The sequence below is a fragment of the Poecilia formosa genome, unplaced genomic scaffold (genome assembly GCF_000485575.1).
Source record: "Poecilia formosa unplaced genomic scaffold, Poecilia_formosa-5.1.2 Scaffold813, whole genome shotgun sequence".
NCBI lineage: Eukaryota > Metazoa > Chordata > Actinopteri > Cyprinodontiformes > Poeciliidae > Poecilia > Poecilia formosa.
The window spans coordinates 25,707-51,205 of NW_006800752.1; the positions used below are offsets into that span (position 1 = coordinate 25,707).

General features: G+C 40.2%; 1 protein-coding gene across 1 annotated transcript in view; it reads right to left on the reverse strand.

Annotated features, from left to right (window-relative positions):
• The window catches only part of LOC103131687 (interleukin-1 receptor accessory protein-like 1), a 76,063-nt gene that overhangs the window by 1,427 nt on the left and 49,137 nt on the right, over positions 1–25,499 (reverse strand). Inside the window, exons 2-3 of the mRNA XM_007543384.2 lie at positions 15,142–15,421; positions 2,224–2,410 (exon numbers count right to left, since the gene is read on the reverse strand). Coding sequence (XP_007543446.1) covers positions 2,224–2,410; positions 15,142–15,421 — 467 coding nt within the window. The remainder of the gene's footprint in view (positions 1–2,223; positions 2,411–15,141; positions 15,422–25,499) is intronic.

The window sequence follows — 25,499 nt, forward strand, 5'->3', positions numbered from 1 at the left end:
TATATATATGTACTTTTTTGTTCTGGGTAGCAAAAACTTCTCCCGGAAGGTAACAGCCTAAATGCAGTAAAAAGTGGATGCTTTTTACTTGCTAGGATAATTTTTGCTTCGTCATCCATGCTGACATCCAGCAGCTTTCTGGCTGCTGGATGTCAGCAGAGATACGACTTTCCTCTATGTGCTCTTTTGTGTTTCTGCATGCCACAAAACCAGCAGGTAGTACAAAATGTTAAAACCTTCTCCACACTAAAATACTGTGGGCTATCTTCAGCAACAAATGAAGCCAACTTGTTTTTATAAAGAATAGTGAGTCTGTGCCTTTCTTTCTTCAATGGAAAAAAAAAGGGACCAACCCGAGTTGTTTAATTTCATTAAATTCATTAAAGGTCTTTGCAGACTATGCATTGGTGATTGTAATGTCAGATTTTGGGGATGCAATATTTAGGGGACTAAGAAAATGAGTCTAAGAGTAATAAGGAAGAACTAGATACAAGAAATAAATATTATAAACTAAGAAGAACTGAACTAAGGTAAAACAGAAAAAAAAAACTAAGGAACACAGAATCATAATGAAAACAGAATCAATAAATCAAATTCCACAACAACAACCTGTCATGCTAACAATTTCCAATTAAAAAAAGGACAAAAAATAAATTTGAAGCCTGGTGTCTTCTGTAAAGATGAAGTGATAAACAGTGTGTAGGACAGCATGGTTCTGTGCACAGAACCCAGAGATAACTAGCTGCATCTCTCAGATCAGATGTGACTCACCAGTATCCTTTAATTTCTTTACGTATGTTTGGTTTCAAAAACAGATCATCTGTGAAATTTGCCCTGTATGTGAGAAGCAGTGTGGTTTGATAAATGGAGCACTAATGGTAGTAAAGTTTTGCTTACATTAGCCTTTCGGTCGTTAGCTTATTGACAAGGCAGTAAGAAGCTAATTCAAAGACGGGCTATTTGTAAGAACAACTGTAGATATTAGAAAGTGATTCTGATCTATGCAAGATAAAAGTGTCGTACAAACTTCCTTCTCAGACAGTTGGGATTAAAAAATAGTCTTGAGTTGTTCGTGCAGCACAGCTAGATTTGCATTACCTTTGATGAGTTAAGCTGCATTGATTACTGACTATATACTGGCCAACTTAACCATAGTTAAAATTAAATTACGCCATTTTGTCTGCTTAGCACACAAACAAAAGAGATCGCAAATTGGTCACAAAACTTTAATCAGTGAATTTATTTTGATGTAAAAGAGTCAGGTTGTTTGTAGACATATAAACTCTGGTTGGAAAGAAAAGAGCTGTGCAGGTTAGGTCCAATGTGAAATGGACCTAAAGTGTAAAGCAACTTTATATTTTAGGGATATTTTATGTCATTCAGTGGTTAGGGACACTAGTTCCTCAGCTAACTCCTTGAAAGATGGGAGTGACAAGCACTCAGACCAACACTCACCAGGTGGTCAGCACACAATGAGAAACAGCCCGAAAGAGCAAAAATGATTTAATTACTCTCCTTCTGCATCTCAGCTCATGCTACCATGTAGGTAGCGAGAGGAAGGCAGGTACAGCCTTTCAGGATCAGCTCAGAGCTCGGAGATTTGGGGCCACCTGAGGCAAAGAAAACTGGGGCACAGCGGGTCCGCCTCTCAGAATTTAATCAGCCACCAGCAAAGTGAGAGCCAATAACTGGAGGGTGTGGAGCCCACAGTCATTGTCTGCTATTTTAATTTAATTTCTGCAGGAGAGCAAAGCGATTTGGCCATCTTATCCGGTGGAGTAACGTTTGATGAATTGGTCTGCGAGCTGCACCTAACAGCTCTGTCAAAGAGGCCTGTCGGACAGAGGGGTTCTGGCTGGGTCAGTTACACTCGGTGGGCTCACAACTCCTCATTAGCAGGAGGATTAGGTTTAAAACCAGAGAGCCAGATAAATGTGTTTACGTAGCAAATCAATATGCTTTAGCTGTATATTAATTATTTTGAGTTTTAGAAGCTAAATGTGATAAGGTACGGTGAGCTTATTAACCTTAGGTATGTTTGTCTTGGTCAGACAAGATAGACCATTAAATCATAAAACCAGGAATGTGCAGAGATAGATAGATAGTAGGCAGTGCAAGAGAATCAGATCAAAAGGAAGGTTAAAAATACTAATTTCTTTGAAATTATTCAAATCAAGAATAAAAGAATATTCCAATAATCCTTTAAAATAAAATGCCTCTTACCTTGTACCAAACTATTTTCGGTTCCACCCCCGGCTGTATGAAGTCCTCGATGTCTGGGCAGGTGATGTTTTTGCATTTGCTCAGTTCTGCCTTCTCAAAGAATCTCATTTTGGAGTTGTAGCAAAGGTCTGTGTCATTCTGTGCCACAATGAGGGACATGGACACCTTCATGCAGTATGTGGAGTTCCTGGAATGACAGAGTGATAAAAACCGGTTAGAGGGAGGAAGAAGGGATTATACAGAAGCCCTGAAAGGCCTGCAGAGCAAAGCTTTCAGTACTACATATTTAGTTAGCTGTGGAAATGCTGCAAGGTTCAGAGCAGTGAGTCATTAAATGTAAAAACACCTACAGGAAGATTTTTTCTTGTTTATTGATGGTACATTTCCTTCAAACAACAAATTAGTATCTACGCAATTCCAGATTAATTAAATGATTTAGTGAGTTCTGTAAACGGCACCGTTTCTTGATTGTAATTTTTTATTCTTAATGTACGTTTGTTTGTTTTAACGGTGTGGAGCAGGATGTTTAGCAAAGTGACAGCTCCAGAGAACTGATAGAGCATTTTGTTTTCGTGCATTAGCCCTTTGTAGAGCCAGCTACAGTAGCAGAAAATTACCTTCTGCAGCTGATGTACTGTAACTGCTCAGGTCATGTACATAAAGACAAGAATTTACAACGCGAGGCAGAGGCAGCGTAGAATGGGAGATTGCTTGTAACGCCTCAGCCTTCGAGCTTTGCCTGTGTCTAAAGATAATAGCTGGGAATCATCCTCAGTGAAAGAAATGTTTGATATTGCTGCTGAGGTAGATGGTTCATATCAAATATACGTAGAAGACCTGGAGGAATGTAATGGTTTTGTTCCTGTGCACAACAGACAAATAAGGTGTGAGGCAAGATGTTTGTTATTGAGGAAAAAAAAACCTTCCTCAATTCACCATGACGTGTGTGTGCATTTGTGCCGCAACAAATTCGGCAGAGATGATTTAAAGAGGTGTTTCTAGATTATTTTTTTACAAAGGTGTTTTCTAGCAACACAAAAAACGATTTCCACTGGATTTATGTCAAGCAGTATGTTGACAAAGGTCCAATAACGTTGATTTGCCTTTGTACTTAAAACAATGTTCAATTTATGACGTTTATGAAGTTTGGAATGCTTTTATTTTGAAGAACCAGTAGAGTATTCAATTTTGTTGAGTAAATTGTGTCGTAATCACTTTTAGATTTCCAAAGCATTTGTTGACGATTGTTCATTTCAGAAACCCCATCAGCGCAGATACAACTATTTCTCATTTTCCTTGATCATCTGTAATCATTTTATAAGGAAAAAAACTTGTTGTAAAACACTAAATCAATCTGAGTGATTGTAGAGGTTTGTAATAATAGTGATCACATCTCTTCCAGGCCAGAGTAAAGTTGGAGGCTGGAGCTGCCGCTTGAGCAGTTCTTAACGAAACATAGGAATCAATCGGCACATTGATCCACTGTAAAAGTTGTGCTATTTGAAGAAGGAGATCAGAAGCAAATGTTGTGGGTGATCGATAAATTCAATGAAAGCACCTTTTCTGTGCCCAAACAGCCTAATAAGGCTGTCACAGTTGACAAGTACTCGAGGCTGACTGCAGCAAATCCCCGCTGGTTTAAAGACCAAACAAATTGGCAGTATTTAGCGAAAATCTCACAGCTAATTTTCCAACTAAAGCTGGTTACACAAATTGAGCTGAACCAACAAACAATTACAAACATGTTAAATCCTTACATAATTGTGTCGTATTAACGGCCTTGTGGATTAGCATCGCACATGTGACTCCTCGCTACAGTATCAGCTTTAAAATCCCTCGCCCCTCTGAACCGGCCCGCGCCGTTGGCGTCTCTTACAATACGGGCGCTGTTTTTTCGTGAAGCCCTGATGCAAATGTGACATGATGTGGAGATTATCCCAGACAACTTCCACCAGATGGACACCTGTGCAAATGAGATCCCACGGGTGTGCCCTTTTCTCTGCTAAATATTCTGGGCAGCGCTGATAAACTCGTTGACTGGATGAGAAAGACAGAAAGAGAGAAAGAGAGAGAGAGAGAGGGGTGGGGGGTGGAGGGGAGGAATTGTGTCATCTGCTCCGCATGAGTGATTGATGTTGTGAGCCAACACTTTGTCCTACGGTGTCTTTCCAACATTTCACATCCATCACGAAGCTTTTCGAGGTTGAAGAGCTGGGCGATCTCTTCACTTTTCTCTAAGTAGCGGAAAATCTGTTCAAAGGACGAGAAGAATGAAAAAAAGCAGGAGGAGGAGGATTCCACACTCCCGAGACTTAATTGTGCGCCGTGCAGTCAGCATTTTGTGAAACTCGGCGTACTGCGGTTACGGTGATAACAAGCTAGGTGACACCATGGCATTAATGGGTGAGTGTGTCACTCGGATGTGTCAAAGTAAAGCAGATATGCAATGCCGCGGCAATGATAGATGGCGTCCTGCACACATCATCTCGGAGAGGTGTCAGCCTGACAGCTACCGGATACAGCTGGAGGGCAGGCACAGGGTTTGAGATGCAATATGCAGCAAATTCTGTGAAATTATGAGGAAAAGGGCCAGGAAGGAGTTAAACAGGCTGGTCAAAGCTTTACTTTACTGTAACACATGTGTGGGATTTTGCTCCAATTAAACTTACAGGAGAACATGCTCTTGATCCTCTTCTCATCTTCAAAAATAACTGACAACCTGCGACTGGAAGACGAAGCCAAAGAAAACCTGGCCTTTCATTCGCCAACTGTTTCGTTTAGTATTAAATAATAGGCGGCAGAATTGATTTGTAATTCTCTGGTGAATCCACGGCACCTGGGGGGAAATTAATGAACTAACTTAATGAAGCTCTTAATTAAACTAACTCCTCCCTAATAGAAATGGAATGACGGAATAATTGCTTATTAAATATTACAGCTGGCTTTCAAGTGATAATATTCATAGAGAAGTGTCTAAGAGCTGCAGGAGTCATCAGGTGAAAGTACGTTTTGCCTGGTGCAATAATTCCAGGTAACTCTACAGGAGCTGCAAACATCCACAGCTCAGGTGGGAGAATCTGTTGAAAGGAGCATTTAGTTGTACACTCCATAAATTCAGCCTTTAACAATGGGTGCACTGTAGTGGAAAAAAACCTATGAGGAGTGCCTGGATATTGAAGTGCGACGTGTTCCTGCAAGAAATTTCTTGGTTCTTGTGAAGTATGCATTGCTATTTTATAAAATATTTGCAAAGAAATTGGTTTTAATAATCGGTTTGCATGAAAGATACCAGGGAGAAGTTGCATGATGCTGACTGGGGTGATTTACTTTGGTTATGATTATTTTCCAGTAAAAGTGATTATTTGCTGTGTTGTTTAAAATAAAATAAGTAAAAAACAAATAAAGTACATTTCTATTTGTAATTGCAGGTTGATTAAATGTGAAGAGGTTTATGGCTCTGAATAATTTCACAAAGTACTGTATCACAGTTCAGTTACAGTATTCACAACACTGTGCAGGTAACTGTGTCACCCATGATACTCTGTCAAATGCTTTAGCTCCTTGAGGTCTCGCCCTCCCATGCCTGCCCACAAAAAAATCAAGATAACCTAAACCAAGATAGAGCTTGGCCCGGTTATCCTGAATCAGTATCTTACGGCTGCTTCATTATTTATAGCCAGAGCGAAGGTCACAGTGAGCAGTGGGAAGACTGGGGTTCCTACCTGTGGCGCCCGCTCATAACTCACCTGTCAGCTCTAGCACCAAGCCCAGGATGATTAAGCACCCTGGTATCCAAAATCCGACTGCAGGCTAACGTGCTCCTACTTAGCCCCTGTAACAGTGTGGTACCTTTCTGCCACCCTGAAACAACAGACTCCGTCCTCAAATCATCTAATAGTTTGTCTCCATCCTTGTTTCAATCCCCTTGCTGGCCTGCTCTTACTGTAGGAACACCACGATGGGAGGGTTGGACTGTGTTGTTAGTTTAGCCTGCAGCTCTCAGAATGAAGATAGTCAAACAGTATATATATTGTGCAATATGTAGCACAAATAACTAAATATGTTAGCCAAACAGGAAGAGTCATAAAGCTAGACAAGGATAAGCGCAAGTAGGACTCGCTGCAAGTCAGTGACGGTAAAGCTAAAAACAAGTTAGCATATAAGCACAAAAACCTCATACCAAGTGTCAAGAGTTTTGGTGGATGGAACATGATATGGGCATATTATCGTCATTATTCATTATCAACCACAAACTTTCTGTGTACCACAACTTTACAAAGTTAAGCTGTCTGAGAGCTTGAGCCTGACTGAGACTCAAGAAGTCATGACACAGGAGAAAAACACAAATCTACAACAGCAACTTAAAAAAGCCAGTAAAGCTCCTGTATCTGCAACAGAGAAGTAGTAAACCTTCCTTATATCATAAGCTAAAGCTATCTGTGTAAATATTTGCTTTATGGACTCAGTCAACCCAGTGATGATGTTCTGTCAGGCTGTGATCTCCATTAAGATGTGCTTTCCATCTGCTAAGTTCAGAACAATGCTGGCTGTGATGTCAAAAATTGTGTTTTTCTTAATACTGGTATACAGTTTGAAGTAGTATTTAGCATTGAGACAACCTCGTTCCTTTAAGTCCACAACAAACACGATTGTCATCAAGATCTTCTCTGCTAAAAATACACAGTGTTGAAAGTATTTGCAGAAATCATCTCACTCCAAAAACCTACTTTCACCAAGAAGCAAGTCTTCAAACTCCTCTAAGCCTTTCTTAAGTTGTACAACTCAAACTGACAAAAGTGCTTCTTGTGTGCAAATGCATTAGTCAGTCATTTTCTGTTCGATGCCTTAAGGGAGCTATTTTCACATTCTCTGACAGTCACAACTCATCTTTATGCTTACAACCTGATTTCATAACAAGCATAAACAATTTGTCTCGGTTGTTATTCTGTTCTAACTCTGTCATGACCTTATTCATCGGTCCCAAGGCCCTCTGGGTGTAATGAGTGAGCAGTCTAACTCCCATGCATATCAAACACAAACCAACCATTTCATATTATCACTGCTGGGCTCTTGCACTCTGAGAATGGGTTGTGTTGGTGGAAAAAAGCTCTTTCAGTAGGAGTGATCATCTAGCTGTTGAATATCATTGTACATTTTGATTTGTTACCTAGTTTTGTTTAGAAGTTCAGCAACTAAGAAAATAGAATAATATAAATATTGAGGTCAGATTTCTCTCATTGGTGCTTTTTTGCAACAAATGGCAGGTTTACCACTTTTAGAGATGCACTGGACATTTATTCAATTTCTCAAAGGATACGAAACACAAATATAAAATGCTAATCATATAAGTACATTCTTTATAACATATCCTTTTTTAAAAGTAATTAAGTTTAAACTAAAAAGCTGGTGCAAACTGATATGAGCAAAAGTTTCACAATGTTCAGCAACAGTTAAATTAAAAATAGCTCTTTGAGTTTTATGAAATTTTAATGAAATTTCCTTCCCAGCTCCCAGCTACTTCCCCACCATTCTTGCACCCTCAGGATCCAGTCAAGCAGTGTGAGTTCTCCTCTACACTGCAGTTTGACTGACAGCTGTGGTATTGCAGATGTCTCGCTTGCAGCTCTGCTGTTCACAATCCAATCGGGATGGAAGGGAGGGAGAAACCTCGGCAGTGGTGCCAGAGTGATTGGGCTCGGGGAATGGTATTTCTGACATTTGTCTGGCAGATAAAAACTAACATCAGATATGAGGAGGAGAAGGTCAATGTCCCTGCTATCAGATACCGATAGGTTTGGCATCTTGTCTGATGACTTCCTCTGCCTAATGTGGACCAGGAGAGCAAGGAGGCTAAACATATGGGGAGGCATTAGACTGACTGAACTCTTAAGCATGCAATTGATTGATATTAATAAAACCGTGGGTGCAAGAGCAACAAACACTGATCAGTGAATTTACCTGAAAATGCAACCAGAAAATGGGTGATGACTAAAACCATAAATCAGTCCATTGTCTATACCTGCTTGTCCTTACAGGGTTACAGGGGAGCTGGTGTCTATCTCCAGCGGTCATTGGGTGAAAGGCAGGACACACCTTGGACATTTGTACTCGCACCTACGGACAATTTAGTGGGACCAATGGACGGAGCAGTCATGTTGGACTCTGAGAAGAAGGTGGAGTAGCCAGAGAGAATCCACACTTGTATGCTAACGGTGCTACCAACAATGCTACCATGCAGCCATGACTAGAAACCCTGTGGAAAATAAGGAAAACTATAATAAGGAAAACCCTGAGCAGATGTGAATCAGAGGAAACGCTAAGTATTTTTGGCAGGATGCATGAGTTCGAACAGTTGAGAGAAATAAACAGCAGATTTAAAAGCCATAGACAAAATGACAGCATTTCTAAAATATGTCTTTTACAGAAGTTTATTACTATCCATTTTGTTGCCCTGGAGTGGTTTGAAGAGCACATCCTCTCTCTTTTTTTTGACAGTGCCATTGTAACATCAGACATCCACAGTGAATACCTGGCAAACTTCACACGGCCACATCACAAAGCTGAATAAAGCGTGGTGTGAAAGGTTGCCCAAGCCCAAACAGCAGCCCATACATCATCAGACAATGGCTGTTGGAAAACAGTCTATACTAAACCACACAGAGCACACTAACAGGCTGTCCAAGCAGGGTTGACGGAGCACTCTTTGCTATACAGGTGTAAAAGAATACTGAATACAGAGGGGTATCATCAATAACCCTGACTGGGAAATAAAGCTGCTTGGCAAACCCATATTACACAGTTTAAACCCAATATAAGAAGTGAAAACAATTAATGACAGTGTCCTGGCTCTATGCCATTTTCTCCCCAATCAGATTCTGCTTTAACTGCACCTTTTCCAGTGAAATAATGATTGTTACCTTTGCTACACACAATGGCATTGCTTATAAAGCCTGAAAGTCCTTCACAACCAGGGTTCCCACTAATTTCCCATCTCAAAATTTCATTCTTTTTCCAGGTTCAAATTTCAAGATTTTTCTGACATTTGAGCAACTTCTCTAAATTGGGTTGAGTTTGAAATGGATTCATGGTTATTTCTCTGAAATCTGCACTGAAGTCTGTCTATAGAGCCAAGACTTATTAAACCTGCCATTAGATTAACACAGCTTTAAAAAGCTTTAAAAGCTTTAAAAAGCTTTAAAAATCTTCATTTGTGGCTTTTATCATTTGTTTGTAAACAACTAAAAGAAAAAAAACTTCAAAGTAAAGGGTACCACAAATAATATTTTTTGCCAATTATTTGGCATCTAATACATCAATATTAAAGAACCAGTTTAAAACCACTGCAAAAATGCCATGAAAACTATATTTGTAGATGATTTATTGAGAACAAAGTCCTGGTGTTTACTGTCTCATGCTCACAACAACCAAAGCATTAGCAAAATTAAGAGAACTTGGCTCCTCTTCATCTTTGACAAACAGAAAAATCTTAATTAGAAAAGATCAACAGATTCCAAGGCCTCGGCTGCTTTATGCTTCAGTAACTTCTTACTTTTTCTGCTGAACAGTGCAGAAAGTTGGCGAAGCAAAACTGCTCACACACAAGCTGCTGATGTAACAACTGCTGGGAAGTGAAAAACAGCAGATCTAAATTTGTTTTAATCATCAGCAAGGTTTCATAGCTATGATCTTTTGGGGTGATGCATATTCAATATTCAGTGCGATTACTGGTGGGAAAAAGGACTTTTTGCTCTTCACTGTGACATCAAACCCTCGTCAATGTTATGCTTAGTGTGAAAAGATTAATAAATAACCTGAATTCAGAAACAGTCATTGTTGAATATATTGTCAAAGAGGTGCAACCAGTTTGTTTCCTTCCAGGTAGCTCATAGCCCACACTGCAATACTTCTTTATCCATCATCCACAACCTCTTGCAGCAAAAACCATCCATGCTGCTCCTTAGTCTAGCGTCTCTCATTGGCTTTGACAGCTGGGCAGGATCAATTGGACAGGCCCTGACTGGAGCTGAATGACAGAGTGTTCCAGACAGCCCATTCTGACTGTCACTTCCCTGAGAGATCACCAGCCACTCCTGCACATGAATACTAATACCGTCAAAATGGCCACAGCATGGGAAAGGTGGGAGGTGCTTTGTACTGTGTGTGTTTGAGACGCAAGGTGAGATGCACGCACACCGGGAATTTTAAGCTTAAATAAAAGAACGGATGCACACACAGAGACGCACGCCGCCCCCTTTATAATCCTCCCCTCTCGATGTCCTTTGGTGCCGACAGCCCAGGTATTGCAGGGCATGCAGGAAAGCCATTAATAAGCCTGAGGCAGTGGCAGCATGCCAGTGCCTGTGAGCGGGGTCAAAGGTGAGATGCTGGCTAACTACAAAGGGCCAACAATTCTTCCTGTGCAATACATCTGTCCTTTAGCTAAATCTCTGTACTTCCGCCGTGATGTATTTGCTGTAGCTCTGCTCACGTTTGGTCATTTGTTCACGAATAGCAAATTTTCCATGGCTGAGCATCTTTGTTTTTCTTCACTTTGTTATCTAAAACATCACAATGGAATATCATTTGGAAGTAAAATTTTATAATTCAAACAGTAAATTAATTGGACATAAAATTTTATATCTACTTTTTTAAACTGGAGATGGGGAGGAAAAACAAGTTAATACCAAGGTCTGTAAATTAGTTAATCAAAATGCATTGCATTTTAGTTGAAAATCATATAATTTCAATTTAAAAAACTGTTTTGCTCCTAAATTACTGAATAAATAGACATGTGAGCTTAATAAAACTTCTAAACCTATTCAGATTTTAGATGTTTTGTGGACCTGTGATCATTCAAGGATGTTCTCTGACAAAATCCTTTCAAAATGTGGACTGTGGATGCTGACATTAGCGCTGGGGACATCTCTGCTTGCATTGAGATGGTATTTTAGGCTTGAATAGTTTCGGTGATAGGCCGGCTCCTGTTTCTACAACTTGCACACAACAGTAATCTTTTCCAGCAGAGATGGGGGAAATATTTTGCAAAGAAGAATGGTGAGAAAGTCTCTAGATGTGCAAAGCTGGTACACACAGACCTGAAAAGACTTAAATCAATGAAAACAACAAAAGACGATTCTATACTGTATTCACTCTTGAGGAAGAACAAAATAAGCATGTCTCACTTCTCTCGGGTATATATGTAAATGTGAAAAATCACACAATTTCAGCTTCATGTACAACTATGTGTTGCTCTGTGACAAAAAACACTTTGAAGTTTGTGTCACATGACAAAGCATGAAAAGGCTGGAAGAAGTATTAATATTTTTGAAAGCCATTGTACAACATTTGTTCCTAAATTTGTTTCTGTGCCTTATTTCAATCGTCAGCGTCAAACATTTTCCTTCCAGATGACAGTTCTAAATATCATTTTCCCACTCATGCCTAATTTGACTCCTTCTCGTTTGATTTCCTCAGATGCAAGAGCAGAATTTAATCACAGCAAAAACAGTAAGCTATTAATATTTTTTTACAGAGACCTGCAACAGTGCAGGAGAGTCAGTGGTACCTTCAAACGCATCAGGTCGCCTGTGCGCATGCATGCGCCTCGCTTTGTTATTGTACTGTAAGTGACACTGCCGCTGCAGATGTTTTCGCTCTTCATACGACAAAGTTCCTCAGGGTATTGCGTTTGAAACAGCTGAGTGTTGACCTCAATTTGACGTGTGGCGGTATTCATCCGCTCCTCTCCGTCTCGCTACTGAATGCGGCTCCCGTTCTCTCTCATGTGCCTGTTGCGCATCTAGGGCTTGCGTGTGTACGAGCATGTCCATGCTAAGCAATCCCAGAGAGTAGACGTGATACTGCAGCCTGCTTGAAATGTTGAATATGAATGTGTGTTGGTCTGCTTTACCTTTTAGGTAGGGAAGTACACCAAGTTCCCTTCCACTGACAGCTAGTCTCTTGGGCACGTAGACCTGACGCTCTGTGTTTGTGTGCATGCTGATGCACACGGGTGTGTACGGATATGCCCTCTGACACACTTAAGCGCAGCTGAGCAGGTAAAGATGTGATGAAGATGAGTGCACTGATGCCTGTGGCTGGAAAGAGATGCACTAAGAAGGCCAAAAGTTTAAAATCGCAGAGGAATAAAGTTGCGAGTTAGACAAAAACGGCGTTTTTAGATGCAGAGTTAAATTTCCTAATGTGATTGGCAAGCTTCCCCCTTTCTTTATATCAGACTAATAATGTAACACCAAGGGATCTCATCGTAACTGGTGCTGAACTGTTGCAGTCTGCTCAACTGTGAAATGTACCCAGTGAGAAATCATTTATTGTTGTGCTGAGGTTCATTTGTTCCATCTCGCGGGGCTCCAATTTTCCAGGGCCCTTCACGTTTCAGAACTGCGAGGATCCTCAGCTGAAAACACAGCCAAGAGCTTGAGCCGGTGGTAATATGTTAACATATGCAAGTGCTGATCATCTATAGGGCCCACACTCCAGAGACAAAGGAGAAGAGCAATCCTTCGACTTGGCCTGGGTACCTGGGAATTTAAATGAGTCATACTGAGGGAGCAGATGAGCGTGCTGCAGTGTGTTTGTAAAACTACGTGAATCCATTACAGCATTTTTAACCTTCAACCAAAAACAGAGAACACGTCCAAGTAGGTGCAATTATATGCTATATAGTAATCTTCGTAACTGATAGTGGAAGAGCTCTATATTGAGTGGTATTACAGATGATGTGCATCAGAGTGTCCCTCTTTGATCTCTAACAAGGTAAAACATGAAGGCATTACAGATCAAGTGATCAAACTCCACCGTAACTTTGAAGCTGCCCTTTAATATTCCACACTGTGGAATTACAAACAGATCTTGCGGAAGGCCAAAGTAATTACAAAGGCTCAGGTCTTCGCAAATACCTTTTAAAATGTTGATCAGCACTCAAGACAAACCTGGCATATTCAACCTAGGCTGTGGAAGTCATCCTGAGCAGACTTTCCTGTTCCTGAACTGCAGCACGCTGCTGCAGAGAGCTGACTAATGAGCCAGTCAAGAGAAAACGCCCTTTACCTACAAGGTTAATAAGTTATTACTATATAATCAAGCATGTGAAACTCCCTACACTATTGCGTTTTATTTCCTTAACTCAAGTGTTGCAAAGCTGACAGTAAACACACTGTGACAAATGAATGTGTTTCGCTTGGTTGTTATTTTTTCTTTTTAGTCGGTTCGGTTATTATAGCTGGCAGACATGCAGCAAGTTAGGTCAATTTCTAGCTTAGATGATTATTTTAACATGTGTTGATGGAAGGATGATACAGCTCCAAAGCATAAAGGCATATATTTTTCTAAAATACGGTTATAGCCGCTAGTGGGACAGAAACCGTAGCTGTAGTAGGGGTAGCTTGAGAAAAGGTAACTTCCTGTTTGGACCCAGCTAACGGTAGCGCTCAAACACCAAAGCGAAAAGAATCGAAGATGTTGCAGAATAACGTCAGCCTCAGCTCTGCAATGTGGATAACAACATATACATCTAGATCTCAGCTGTAACAGTCCAGGAAAAATAATTGTACAGCTAAGCTGTTAAATGCAACTTAAAGTCCAAGTTATTGTGTCCCATTTTACCGAGGAAAGACAGGAAGCATATAATGTTGAGAAAAAGCGAGCTGACTCCTAATCCTCAAGTGTGAAAACACAGTTAAAGTCTATAAAACCATTACAGGCAACAAAAATTCAAAGACAAGTCCACAAAGGGAAATCTCCTGTTAAGTGAAAGAGCTCTGTACTTTTTCCCTCTCTCTCCATAACAACAAATAAGTGTTGCCCCTTAATTTGCTTCTCAAAGGCAGGGACCAATGAAAACGCAACAGTGCTCATCCAAATCAAATCTCAAGACTCTACTCGGTGTGATTACACAATAACTCTGAGCTGATTGTCTACCTCCAGAAACCGCTGCCAACACGAGTGAATAGAGAATTGTTGGACTGGTTCACCATGTTTCTATTCACGGCGGCTGCCACATCGAAGGAGAGGGTGCTAATGGTGTGGAATAGTAATAGCCAAACTCCCTTAGAGTTGAGCTTCTGAAACACAAAGAAACCTGCATTGAAAGCTGCTGCTCAAGTGCACATTATCCCTCGATTCTATTTAACAAAAGGTCTTAAAGCGCATAAGTGTTGCCAAATAAAAAATAAAAAAGACGGCACTTCAATCATGCAGAAAGATGCGTTTTAAAGTTCCTCTTGCCGTGAAACGAAAACAGATCGGAGCTTAACATTTTCACTCTGAGTGGTCACAGACCACCTTCATGTCGATGAAAGCCACTGGGAAACCAGAAGTTTTACCACATAATCTAACTCATAAATCAAACAATTGTATGCCTCCAACATCCAGTGAGTTAAGAGGGAAGATAGCACAAGTCCATTTTTTCCCCTTTCTTTTATCTTAGCAGCTTTTCCCACTGTGCAATCGTTTCAAGATGAAGTGCACTCTCAAGCATTTCACTTCTTTCCATGAGGTTTTCAGAAAACAAGAACTTGTGAAGGCCAAAGGATTACAGACTTGCCAATCGCGCCGTATGGCTTATTGCCCTCGAGTGGGAAATAAAAACTAATTTAACATATAAAACGAGGCAACGAGGCCTCGTAGGCACAGAAAACCCTCTGTGGAACCTCGACCAGCTATCCTTTTGGCTACATCTTGACTTTATTAGACATCTACAGGGGAAGACTTTTACAGGGCTTTACTCATGCCTACAGGGATGCAAGACAATGTTATTTACTTCGTTTTATAGACATGCCACTGGCAAAATAATCCCCCTAAAATGGTGGAGGATTCTGCAACAAATGCTTGCTCCATTTCGAGCTGTAAGGTGGAGATAAACTGTTTATCTTTGGGATTCTGAGTAAAAACACATACCTTAATACACAGGAATAATACCCCACATCATCCAGTTCAGCTGGTCGGAACCATATAGAATCCTCTTCTTTGCTCATCCTTGCACCGTCAAAACTGATGGGTTCCTCGAAATCCCCATGCACTGCACTTTTGTACCACATGAGGCTAAGTCCTGTGCTCTGTGCATGGCTGTAGTTTGCCCGGATATATCCATAGAATAAAGCACACTTGATCCGGACAGGCTCCCCAACAAGGACTTTGTACTTTTGGTAGTCCACGGACCAGTCAGTGCAGCCTTCCACTGGAAAGGAAGAAGAGAAACAGAAGTTTAATCAGGAGTTGCAGAGGAAGGGATGTGGCTGTGAATATAATATCCAGCAAACAATGATTTGCATTGCAGTTAATATACTGTAGGTATCCTGGTGATAGCTGTGTAGTGCATCGATGTTTTGCAATCGATTCTGCAATGACACGTTCCTAAAATTAACCTCTGATAGACACATTTCAATCTTGCTCCGATCCTAAAGTTATGAGACCATCCAGCATTATCATATCTTCTACTATTTCAAGGGCCAAAGTCCAAAGCCACAGGTGCCCTCCTTTTAGAATATCTCAACAAGCTCACAAGTATCAGTAAAAATTCTTTGAAGATAAAGTCATAATTGAATTTGTAATGCAGAGCAGGTATGGAAACGCTTCAGCTCCTCTCATAATTATCCATCTTAAGGTGAGAAATATACCCTTTAATCTCTGCAGAAGTCACTCATGGAAACTCACATGGACATTGTATGACTGATTGATATTTCTGCAGGCGGTGAAGCATCCAAGATGGTTGGCATAGGGTTCATGCTGTTGAATAAAAAAAACGAGCAAAAAGAAGCAGCTCTAAGGTTTCCTGAGTATTACATGGTGAGTCTAAGACCTCAGGTAATAGCCCCAGGCACAAGCATGGGATTCTGGTAACACAATGGCCCACATCTAACTGGGATGCAATCACCATGGTAACCTACACATGCACAACCTACCCTAGAGATGGTTCACTTTGGAGAGCCAGATCAAAAGATGTACATCGAGTAGGGCATTAAAAATGTAGTCCATGTTCTGGGCGAATTCCAAAATAGATGTAAGTGTAAATAAAAATAAGTGTAAAATCTGTTTTAGAGTTTATACGAGTTATGTTTATGTGGCAACTGTTTATATATCATTTTAAAAAATCACTTAAGAAAAAGAATCATTATACTACACATTTAAAGCAACACAATTAACCAAATGTCCCCTCAAAATTTGATAAAAAAATATAAATTCAGGGAAAAACAAAATTAAATCTTAAAGATCTAACCAGAAACTATTTTTCTGGTAATTTGAATCACACCTGTGATAACACAGGAGTTGTTGTCAGAGCAAAAGTAACAAAAATCTAATGCAGATGAGAGCATGTTAAAATACATGAGGTAAGGTTACGAGAGGTTTAGTGTCCCCTCCTTGATCCGGTACAAACAATCTCACTTTGGCCTTAAAATAAATACTTGATTCTAAAATGTAAAACACATTTCAGCTTCTAGATTCACCACAAGGGAAATATTGTGATGGGGAAAACAAAGTCCCTTTGATTTTTAATTTGAGAAACTCACAGCCTTGACATATTCAGAAAGATGGTAGCAGTTGCTTTAATCCTCAACGAGCTCTCACAGTGACTCTTTACAGCCAAACGGTTCTTTTTTCCCCATCTTTTTAATTAAACACATTATTGGGATGACTGTAATTTTATAAACGATGAGTGAGCCTGAATTTTAAAAAGCCAGCTAATTAATATCAGGCAACACGAACAAAAGCGTCAAACATATCTAAAATTGTTTATTAAAGAAATGCAATTAACTTTGAGATATTTTGTATGTTTACAAGATTGTTGTTGCATGTCGTCTGGAATAAAGCTGCTGAGCATGGGAGGGTTTCTGAACACCCTTTCCCCCCTACTTCACCTTGCTTCATGCCTCTTCCTTTAAATAAAAACATCTGGGAAGCACAGCTGTGTCAGACACAACAGGCTTGGATAATTGAGCTTCTATAAATATTTTATTCACCAAACAGGCAACCTGCCTGCCAATCAGAGGGGTGGATTGCACACTGCAGTCATAAGGGGTGTTGCTGTTGAAGTGGTTAACTGCGTATTCATGTTGGCGCACCGTTTTGTGTGGGATTTTAAATGTCAGGTTGAGAATGGCAAGAGTGACGTATGTTGGCAACGCGTGCGCTGAAGTGAAGGAAATAAAAGACAGAAACAGGAAACATAATATGACACAGATCGTTCGAGGGAAGGAGCATTTTAAGCTTCATATAGTTTAAGTCACACACCCTAATCATGGAAACGAATATCATTGATTTTAAATTTAAAGTTGGTGTTCTAAATTGTTTCTATTTCAAAGTCAAATTTTCACATCTAGACTAAAATGTGTAGATTCAGCCCAACAGTACTTGGAAGTTCATTAGTAAATTGCATCTTGACCACAATCTTTTCAGGACCATCAACATGAGCGCTGCTAGCTGCCATACCAACATGGTATTTAGATCAAACTACGTAATATTAAAGCACTAAAACTCTAAATTCAAACATACTGATACCCACCACGTGTCAACCACACAACATGTGCTTTATCGCCCTAAACAGAATCAAATTTGTTTTTGCACACCTATTAGCATGGAAGAACCCAGGACCTACAAAGGCTAAAATCAATCATGAGCTGGAACATTAGTTTCACTGTCCTCGGTGAAGTGAGGTTAACATCAACATTAACAAAGACTTGCCAATAAGGAAAACTGAATGAAACTTGCAGTTACTCAGATGGACAAGCCGGATGCCATCTGGAGAAAATGTTATGGTCAGAGGAGACAAACATTGAGCTGTTTGGTGACTAAATATGTTTGAAAGTGACAAAAATAGACTTTCAAACTTAAGAATGCTTCAACAACTGAGATGTGTGACGGTAGAATCGTGCTGTGGGTATATTTCATGACAAGATGTACTGGGTGAACTTTACTTAAAAATTGCTCATCTTCTCAGAATACACAAAATTTTAATATTATAAAATGTTAACTTTCTGGAAAGGTGAAGAACTTCACCTATCAGGTTTTTTATGGCGCAAGGTTGGCTTTGTACCAAACCAGTTTAAATGAGTTGTGTTCAAAATATTATGCCAAATAGATACAAAGTTTCTCCCTATGAGTAATGAATATAAACTGACTGAAAGTGCACAGTTTGCTTTGTTAAAAAGTTCAATTAACAAGGTTGTGGTGTTGGTTTACCAGATTGAAAGTTACAGAAACACATCTGCTATCGTTTAAGAGTAAACAGCTTAACAACATCAAAATGTGATCCACTACTAATGTAAGGCTTTTAAAAATATCTGCTGCTGGTTGGCAGATTGATTCTTAGCTTGAAGGGAAAAACACCTAGAAACAGGCGCCTTCTGGTGCAATTTTAAAATTTATTTTCCTGATATTCCTGAAATTTGTGACTCATAGGCCTCCACCTTTTGTAAAATGCCTTCTTTAGAAAGAAAAACATTTTACATGTTGCACACAGTTGGCACTAAAGTGAATACCAACCATTACATTGCAACAGTTTATCTGCAGCTTTAGGGGCTTCCATCTGCTTGCACTGCTTGTTTGATTTCTGTTCACCAGGCAATTATTGAGATCATCCATCTCTCACTTCAACGATGGCAGAGAATCCTTTTAGCAACAGAGACAATTTTTAAAAACTAAAACCAACAAACAGTGTCACTTAAACACTCCTAATAGACAAATAAATGATGAACAGGGAGACTTTAGAGACTGTTCATTTCACAATAAAAATATCAGCTGATGCTCCCTCATTGGAGGTATCAATTCAGCAATGATGCATGACCGTCTGACACAACACTTGTGTTCAACTATGAACTCATGTCGAATTTCTCTTTTTTTAAATTAATCTCTTTGAAGCAAGTCAATACGAAACGGCCTTGTGAGTGCACAGCATTTTAGAGCTGCGAACGAAGCGAAGCATAAAACAAATGCAGAGGAAGTCAGAGTGTGCTCTGTGACCTGCCCACCAGCACAATCCTTTCATTGTGATTAACCGTTACTATGGCAACAGAGGGCCTACCCCTCGCTTATCAAGAACTTGCTAATTAGTTTGTGGACGATAATAACTTGAAGGCTTAAAGTAAGGCGAGCGCTGCCAAGACGGTTTCACTTCTAATTGTGAGTGCTAATTGAGACTCTGAAGTGTTTTACGCTCGCCACTAATAAAAACACCAGAAAAAACAAAAGGTGTAAAAGGTCACACACGCAGGATCCAGCCAGAACATAAAGAGCTGGCAAACTGTTTCATATGAGGGAAACTGTTTTATCCAGACATTTTTCATCTTACATGTCAGAGTAAGAAGAGGAAATTGGATTTTTTTTACTTTGTAATAAAATTAGTGTTTCGACATATCAGCGCTAATTGGGAAAAATGTTATTGTGTTATTATTTTTGAAAATATTTATGATATCCAATTCTGGAAGCAAAAGGCATTCCACTACAGCGAAGGGTTTCAGGAGCAAAAAAGGAGACAAAAATTGGAAATTAATTTCCTTCCAAGAGTGAACTCCAGCCAAGCTGCTTCAAAAGCTTCGCTATATTTGTCTCTAATAACGCCACGAGTAGCTTGGCAGTGCCAATATTTGTTATCGGCACCTTCCCTGAAATTGCCCATTTCAGACTTTTGACAGAGGTTTATTGTTTCTCTCAGAGAGGGTAGGGATTCTGGATAATCTGTTGGCAGAATACAAACATGGTACAAAGCCTAATTGAACTCGATTATCATTTCCCGACTCGACACATTTCCATTTGACTGCGCAGCAATTGGTGAGAGAACGCGCCAATCTGCCGAGAGATAACAACTCCAGCAGCTTTGCAGCAACTCGCACCATCATCAGCTGCGTTAGGGACTGAGCAAATCTATAAACTCCCATGACCCGCAAAAAACAGAACAATTACTCTAGAAACGGCCAGGGTCCCAGCATTAGAAACAAAATGGTAACTGAAAGTAATTAACTTATGCCAAATGATACAGGAACAAATGTGCTGATTTAATAGAAATAAACGTTTAAATAAGAACTCTAGACTTGTGTCTGACTTAACTTAAGCAAAATATAATTGTACAAAATACAGTCAGAAACTTAGATATTGTATGTAAAATATGAAATGTAAATAAATCCCAATCAGTCTTTCCAAGGAGTTTTACAGGCAGGTCTAGCAGAGTCAGCAGTCGGACCACCAAGGTGACAACATATGTTCCTCAGGTAAGAGAAAATGTTTAACCAAAGTTTGTTGACAACTGAGGATTTCCTTTTTTATTTATTAAATCAAAAGATGTCCTTGACAAACTTATTCTCCCATGAATATTGGCTTATTAGAGCTAAATAACATACAAGAAAGCTAACAGCAGATGCATGTATAGATTTCAGAAGTTGCCCATTTTAGCAGCTACAGTAGTACAGTAGTAGTGTAGAAAATTAAGACTTTCAGCTGATTCCATTTACTGATAGTTTTACAGAGCTCCTCGGCGGTTTGATCATATATTCCAGTGATAGAATATTTGTTACACAATTCTAATTACTAATGGCTTTAAGAACTGGGGCAGAAATCTTGTCTATGTAAAAACAAGAATTCATTCAGGCAGAAAAGCCTGAGCAACTTTAAACTCCTGGGTGAGGTGCCGGTTTATTAAGTCTTCAAGTTAGAGACTCACAGAAAACACTTCTTCTGTCTCCTTCTCTTCAAAGATACAGTGTGTTTTCAGTGTTTTCAAAGTTACAGTTTCATCACTAGTTGGCAACCATCAGATGCCTTGTGTTCACTTACTATCGTTTTATAGCAGATTACTGGACTTTGAATACTGAATTAAATGTAGCCATCTGTATGTACAAGTGCATACTTGATGTAAAAGGAAACTTCCTAAAAATTAGGATGCCAATTTTAAAGGCAATGCCATTTGGAGTAACTGAACCTAGACATAAAACACACATTAAACCTAGAGCAACCATATAAAAAGACTCATGTCAAGGTTTCTGCTAAAAAGATGCAGCACAGATGTGACCAAGATGTTTATCATTGAAAAAAACAAAAATGCAGGTTTATAGGTGGATGAAATAAAGTGAAGCAAATATTATGTCCCTGCGTTTCATCAACGTTTTAGTGTCATATAAGCAAAAGCAGCCATTCATCCGGTGCTCCTGGAGAGGAGGCGATGAGCTCATGAATTGGGTTACAGGTCTGCTGCGGGGTAATAAGATGCAGATTGACTCGGGTCACCACAGAGACTCCCTCAATGTCTCTGCTCTCTCATAGCGACTCGACAAGATGGTTTACCACTATTTTTCTCTATAAAATCTCCGGCGTAATTCAATCGGAACAACATGCATATTTTAGACCTAGGCTGATTGAATAAACACACAAGATGAGTGGTTGCTGCACATACAACCAATGAGGTGGCGAGACACCAACCTCTATATGCCCTTAAGAGGCGTAGCATCTGAGCTGGAGGAGCTCCAAGATCCCCAAAGGAACTTATCAACATCACAGGCACTTTTGCCAAAGGGACGGAGGCTTAGAGGAGAGGGATGTCCTGATGTCTTGACCTGCCATTTTCCACCTTGTGAAAATGCTGTCGCAGCAGAGTGGGTCTCAATTAAGAGGAAAATAGCTCTGATGTGTGGGGACGGTAACCTCTTGGCTGCCAGTGGGGAAAGCAGGAGGTTACCCAGTGTGTTTGAAGTACATCCAGCAGGTTGGAAGAAAGAAAGAAAAAAAGAAAAGGACTGAGTCGTCAGCCAATGCAGCAATCAGCAAAGGCCGTCTTGCACACATATGCATGCACAATCACAGCTAGACACCCACCGCAGGGCACCTTAACAATAAGAGCCAATGCAATGAGGATAAAGAGAATAAAAACCTAAATTACAGGCAGGTAATTAAGGGTTGCGTGCTGCCGGTGGAATGGCATGGCCACAACAAGGAACTGCAAATGGCCGCCATTATGGGCAATATGGAGACACAAAGAATCTACAATAACCTGGAACAGCGAACCACAACTATGGATTGGAACATCAAATGTGAAAAAACTGAACACATATGAATACTTTGCAGTGGAATAAGTATGAATGCTCATGCTTAAATAAAGGCACTGATGTCTTTCTCACGACCAGAAACAGCAACACCATACATCCGTTTGTTTGGCTATGGAGACAACCCTGCAGACCACAGCAACAAGAAAGAAGATGGACCAGCCCTGCAGGCTTGGTGGGCATCGGTTCCTGGGAAGCTTGCCTTTTTGAGTCGGTCCTGGTGCGTAGTGCCAGGCCCGCTCAGCAGGACCGAGAAAAGCTGGCAGCCTCTTTCCTCACTGGTAACATGTATTATTTGTCTCTGTCAGTTTTCAGTGTCAGATCCTCCTTGTGAGACTCTCTGGTCCACAACATGTGGCTTATCAAATATTCCAGTGTTTTATCACTCATTTTTGGTATAAAAGGAGCTGAAGACCAAGTCTGACAATATCAAACCAAGCACAGCGAAGTGAAGAAAAATAGACACTCAAATAATTAAGTCTAAAACTGGAATAACAGAACAAGCAGCTAATGACTCAGTCCAGATTTAAACCTTGAGAAATCACTCTGTGATCACCTAAAAAGTCAGAAGTAAGTCTGGTCAATGAGATGTTGTACAGTACGCTGGACATTCATGATCAAATGAAAGCCCAAGGACAGGTTTGAATGGGAACCTTTCGTTCTCCGTCATCATTAACATCCTTATTTCTAAAGAAACGCAGCTACACATTCAGATTCTCATAAAATTACATTTTAAAGGGAGGATTTCCAATTTGTAAAGAAAAAATTAGGTTTTTAAAATGAATAGCAAAGAAGAAATTTAATTCTTTCTTGGTGATTGTAGCTGCTGAGCCTATTAAATGATCACAGTGACATTTACCTCCAGTCCGCTTTCCTGTTCCTCACCAGCAGATAAAACAGCTCAATCTGTCCCCGTCCCCGTATATGACATATATTTCTTGTTTACCTCTCTCTTTCTAAGTCCCTCTCTTTTTGACAGTCACTGGACTGTTATTTATATGCAAATACTCATATCTGATTGAAAAAAGAAAAACAAAAAGGGTTTTTTTTCCTAATCATAAACATTGGCCACAATCTTTGAGGTTTTCCCCTCCTGTATTGGATTCTGCTCCTTTGATTGGCCATGACCTCAAGAGAGGTCCCTGCTGTCTGTAATCTCAACTCTAAACACTAAGGGAAACAGGAAGCACAAAAAGTAGTTGATGTTAAAGGGCGAAACTTCACCGTCTGGATCCTTGCAGTGAAGAAAATTACAGGGACAGTTAAAATAAGGTATGTTTATCCAGGATTGTACTTTTTGTTGTATAGTATTGCAAACATTTTACGCTGACTGAAAACAGAAACTTGACTTGAAAAGTTATTGTAATATTTTGGAATTGTCCAAACAATTTTGCTATTGAAAAATGTTTGCATTAGTGTGAATAGGACCTTAGCTTTACCACCTATGTTGAATAAAACTGCAATAAACATCTAAATGGAAAGTGACAATAAAATTGTCTTTTAAATGTCAAACAAGTGCTCTCTATTAATTTACTCAACAATAAGGGAGCTTAATAATTGAAATTGCTTCAGTATAACACAATTTGGCAATCTAACCTTGTCTGAGTTGTTGAGAGAACGGCATCTGCCTCATTCTCAATATAGTCCTAAGAGTGTTGATTATGTGAGTTATTGTTTCTAATGGGAATTTAATAGTATATACAAAAACAACCAGGGTCTATTTTCATGTTTACTTGCAAATTTTTGCCCATTTTATGGGAACGTTACACAAAAAGCAGAATTAACAAAGAGCCCATTATGAACAGGGTTTCACCTCTGGAGAGAGCACTATATCATGAGAAAATCATCCTTCTGTTCCCCACGGCGCCAGTAATCCTCTCATCTAACAAACAGCCTTGGGAAGCGTCGAGACACACAATATAAACAATACCGACTCCTGAGAAAAAAAAAAAACACGAGTGCTGCATTGCAGACATGACTGCGCACATAAGATGATTTCCCCCCCCTCCAGCCCCCTCCACAAACGTTCTCACCCACCCACACAGGAACGAGAATCTGAGCGAGAACAAACACATACACACGGAGAACTGGTCGCACTGCCTCCGCCGGCAGCGCTGCCAGCCTGTTATTCTGTGCTGTATCATGGCGGTGTGGGTGCATCAGCCGGTGACTCAGACCACACCGGTCCACTACAGACACCGACACACCATTTGGGCGTTGGGCTCCAATGCCCCCGCAAAATAAGCGTTGGTGAAAATAGAGCGTGCCCAGATGGATAGAGAGCCTTGTCACATCGGCCACTGAGTCAGCCGTCTGTGAAATGATAAGATGGCAAGAATATGTAGCCAAGCAAGCGGAGGGTATGGTCCTGATGGGCGCTGGTGTCAACTCTAGTATGTCAACTCTGACCTTGTTTTTTATTTTTTTCTCACATGGTTAACTACCGCATCACCATTTCCCCTTCTCTACCTCTGCTTTGCCACTACTCTATCTCCATTTATTTAGTGCAAAAGTGGGAGGATGAGGGAAGGTTGTGAGAGGAGCAGGATTGTGAAATGATTGGGACTTCACAAGGACAGAGAGATCTCTAAAAGTCACAGATGGAAAAACTCAGTGCCGCAAATCACTGGAGGCCTTCGGCGCTAACTCACTGGATGTAGATTGTAGATTATGACTCAGTTTCTGGGCAGATGTGTCATCAAGGTTGAATTTTTCATAAGAAAATTAGCGATTGTTGACTGAAATTCAGAGGTTTGTGGAAGGTTTCACCCAAACACACTGCAGATTCGTAATAAAATTTTACAAGTCTGATTGCATCCCTGAATTCGCAGAGCACAACTACACTAACTAAACTTTGCACATCACTTCTACACACACACAAACACACACACCTACACACACACACACACACACACACACACACACACACACATAAACAAGCAGATGGGGATCCAGGGAAACCTAGCGGCCTGGAACCAGAGTAGAGCCAGGGCTTCCCATTAGAGGACATTACTGTCAAACACTGGAACAAAAACTACCTGCTGTACACTGATTACCAACCTACCTCTCACTACAATTCAATTACAAACTGGATAATATGGAGCACTGCACTCATTCTCTGTGACAATGTTAAGCCCGTGACATAAAGAAGGGCTGACAGCTGGCGGGGATGTTTCCTGAAAATGCAGATGTATTTCTTACCACCACCCCAAGCCCCCTTTTCTGCACAAG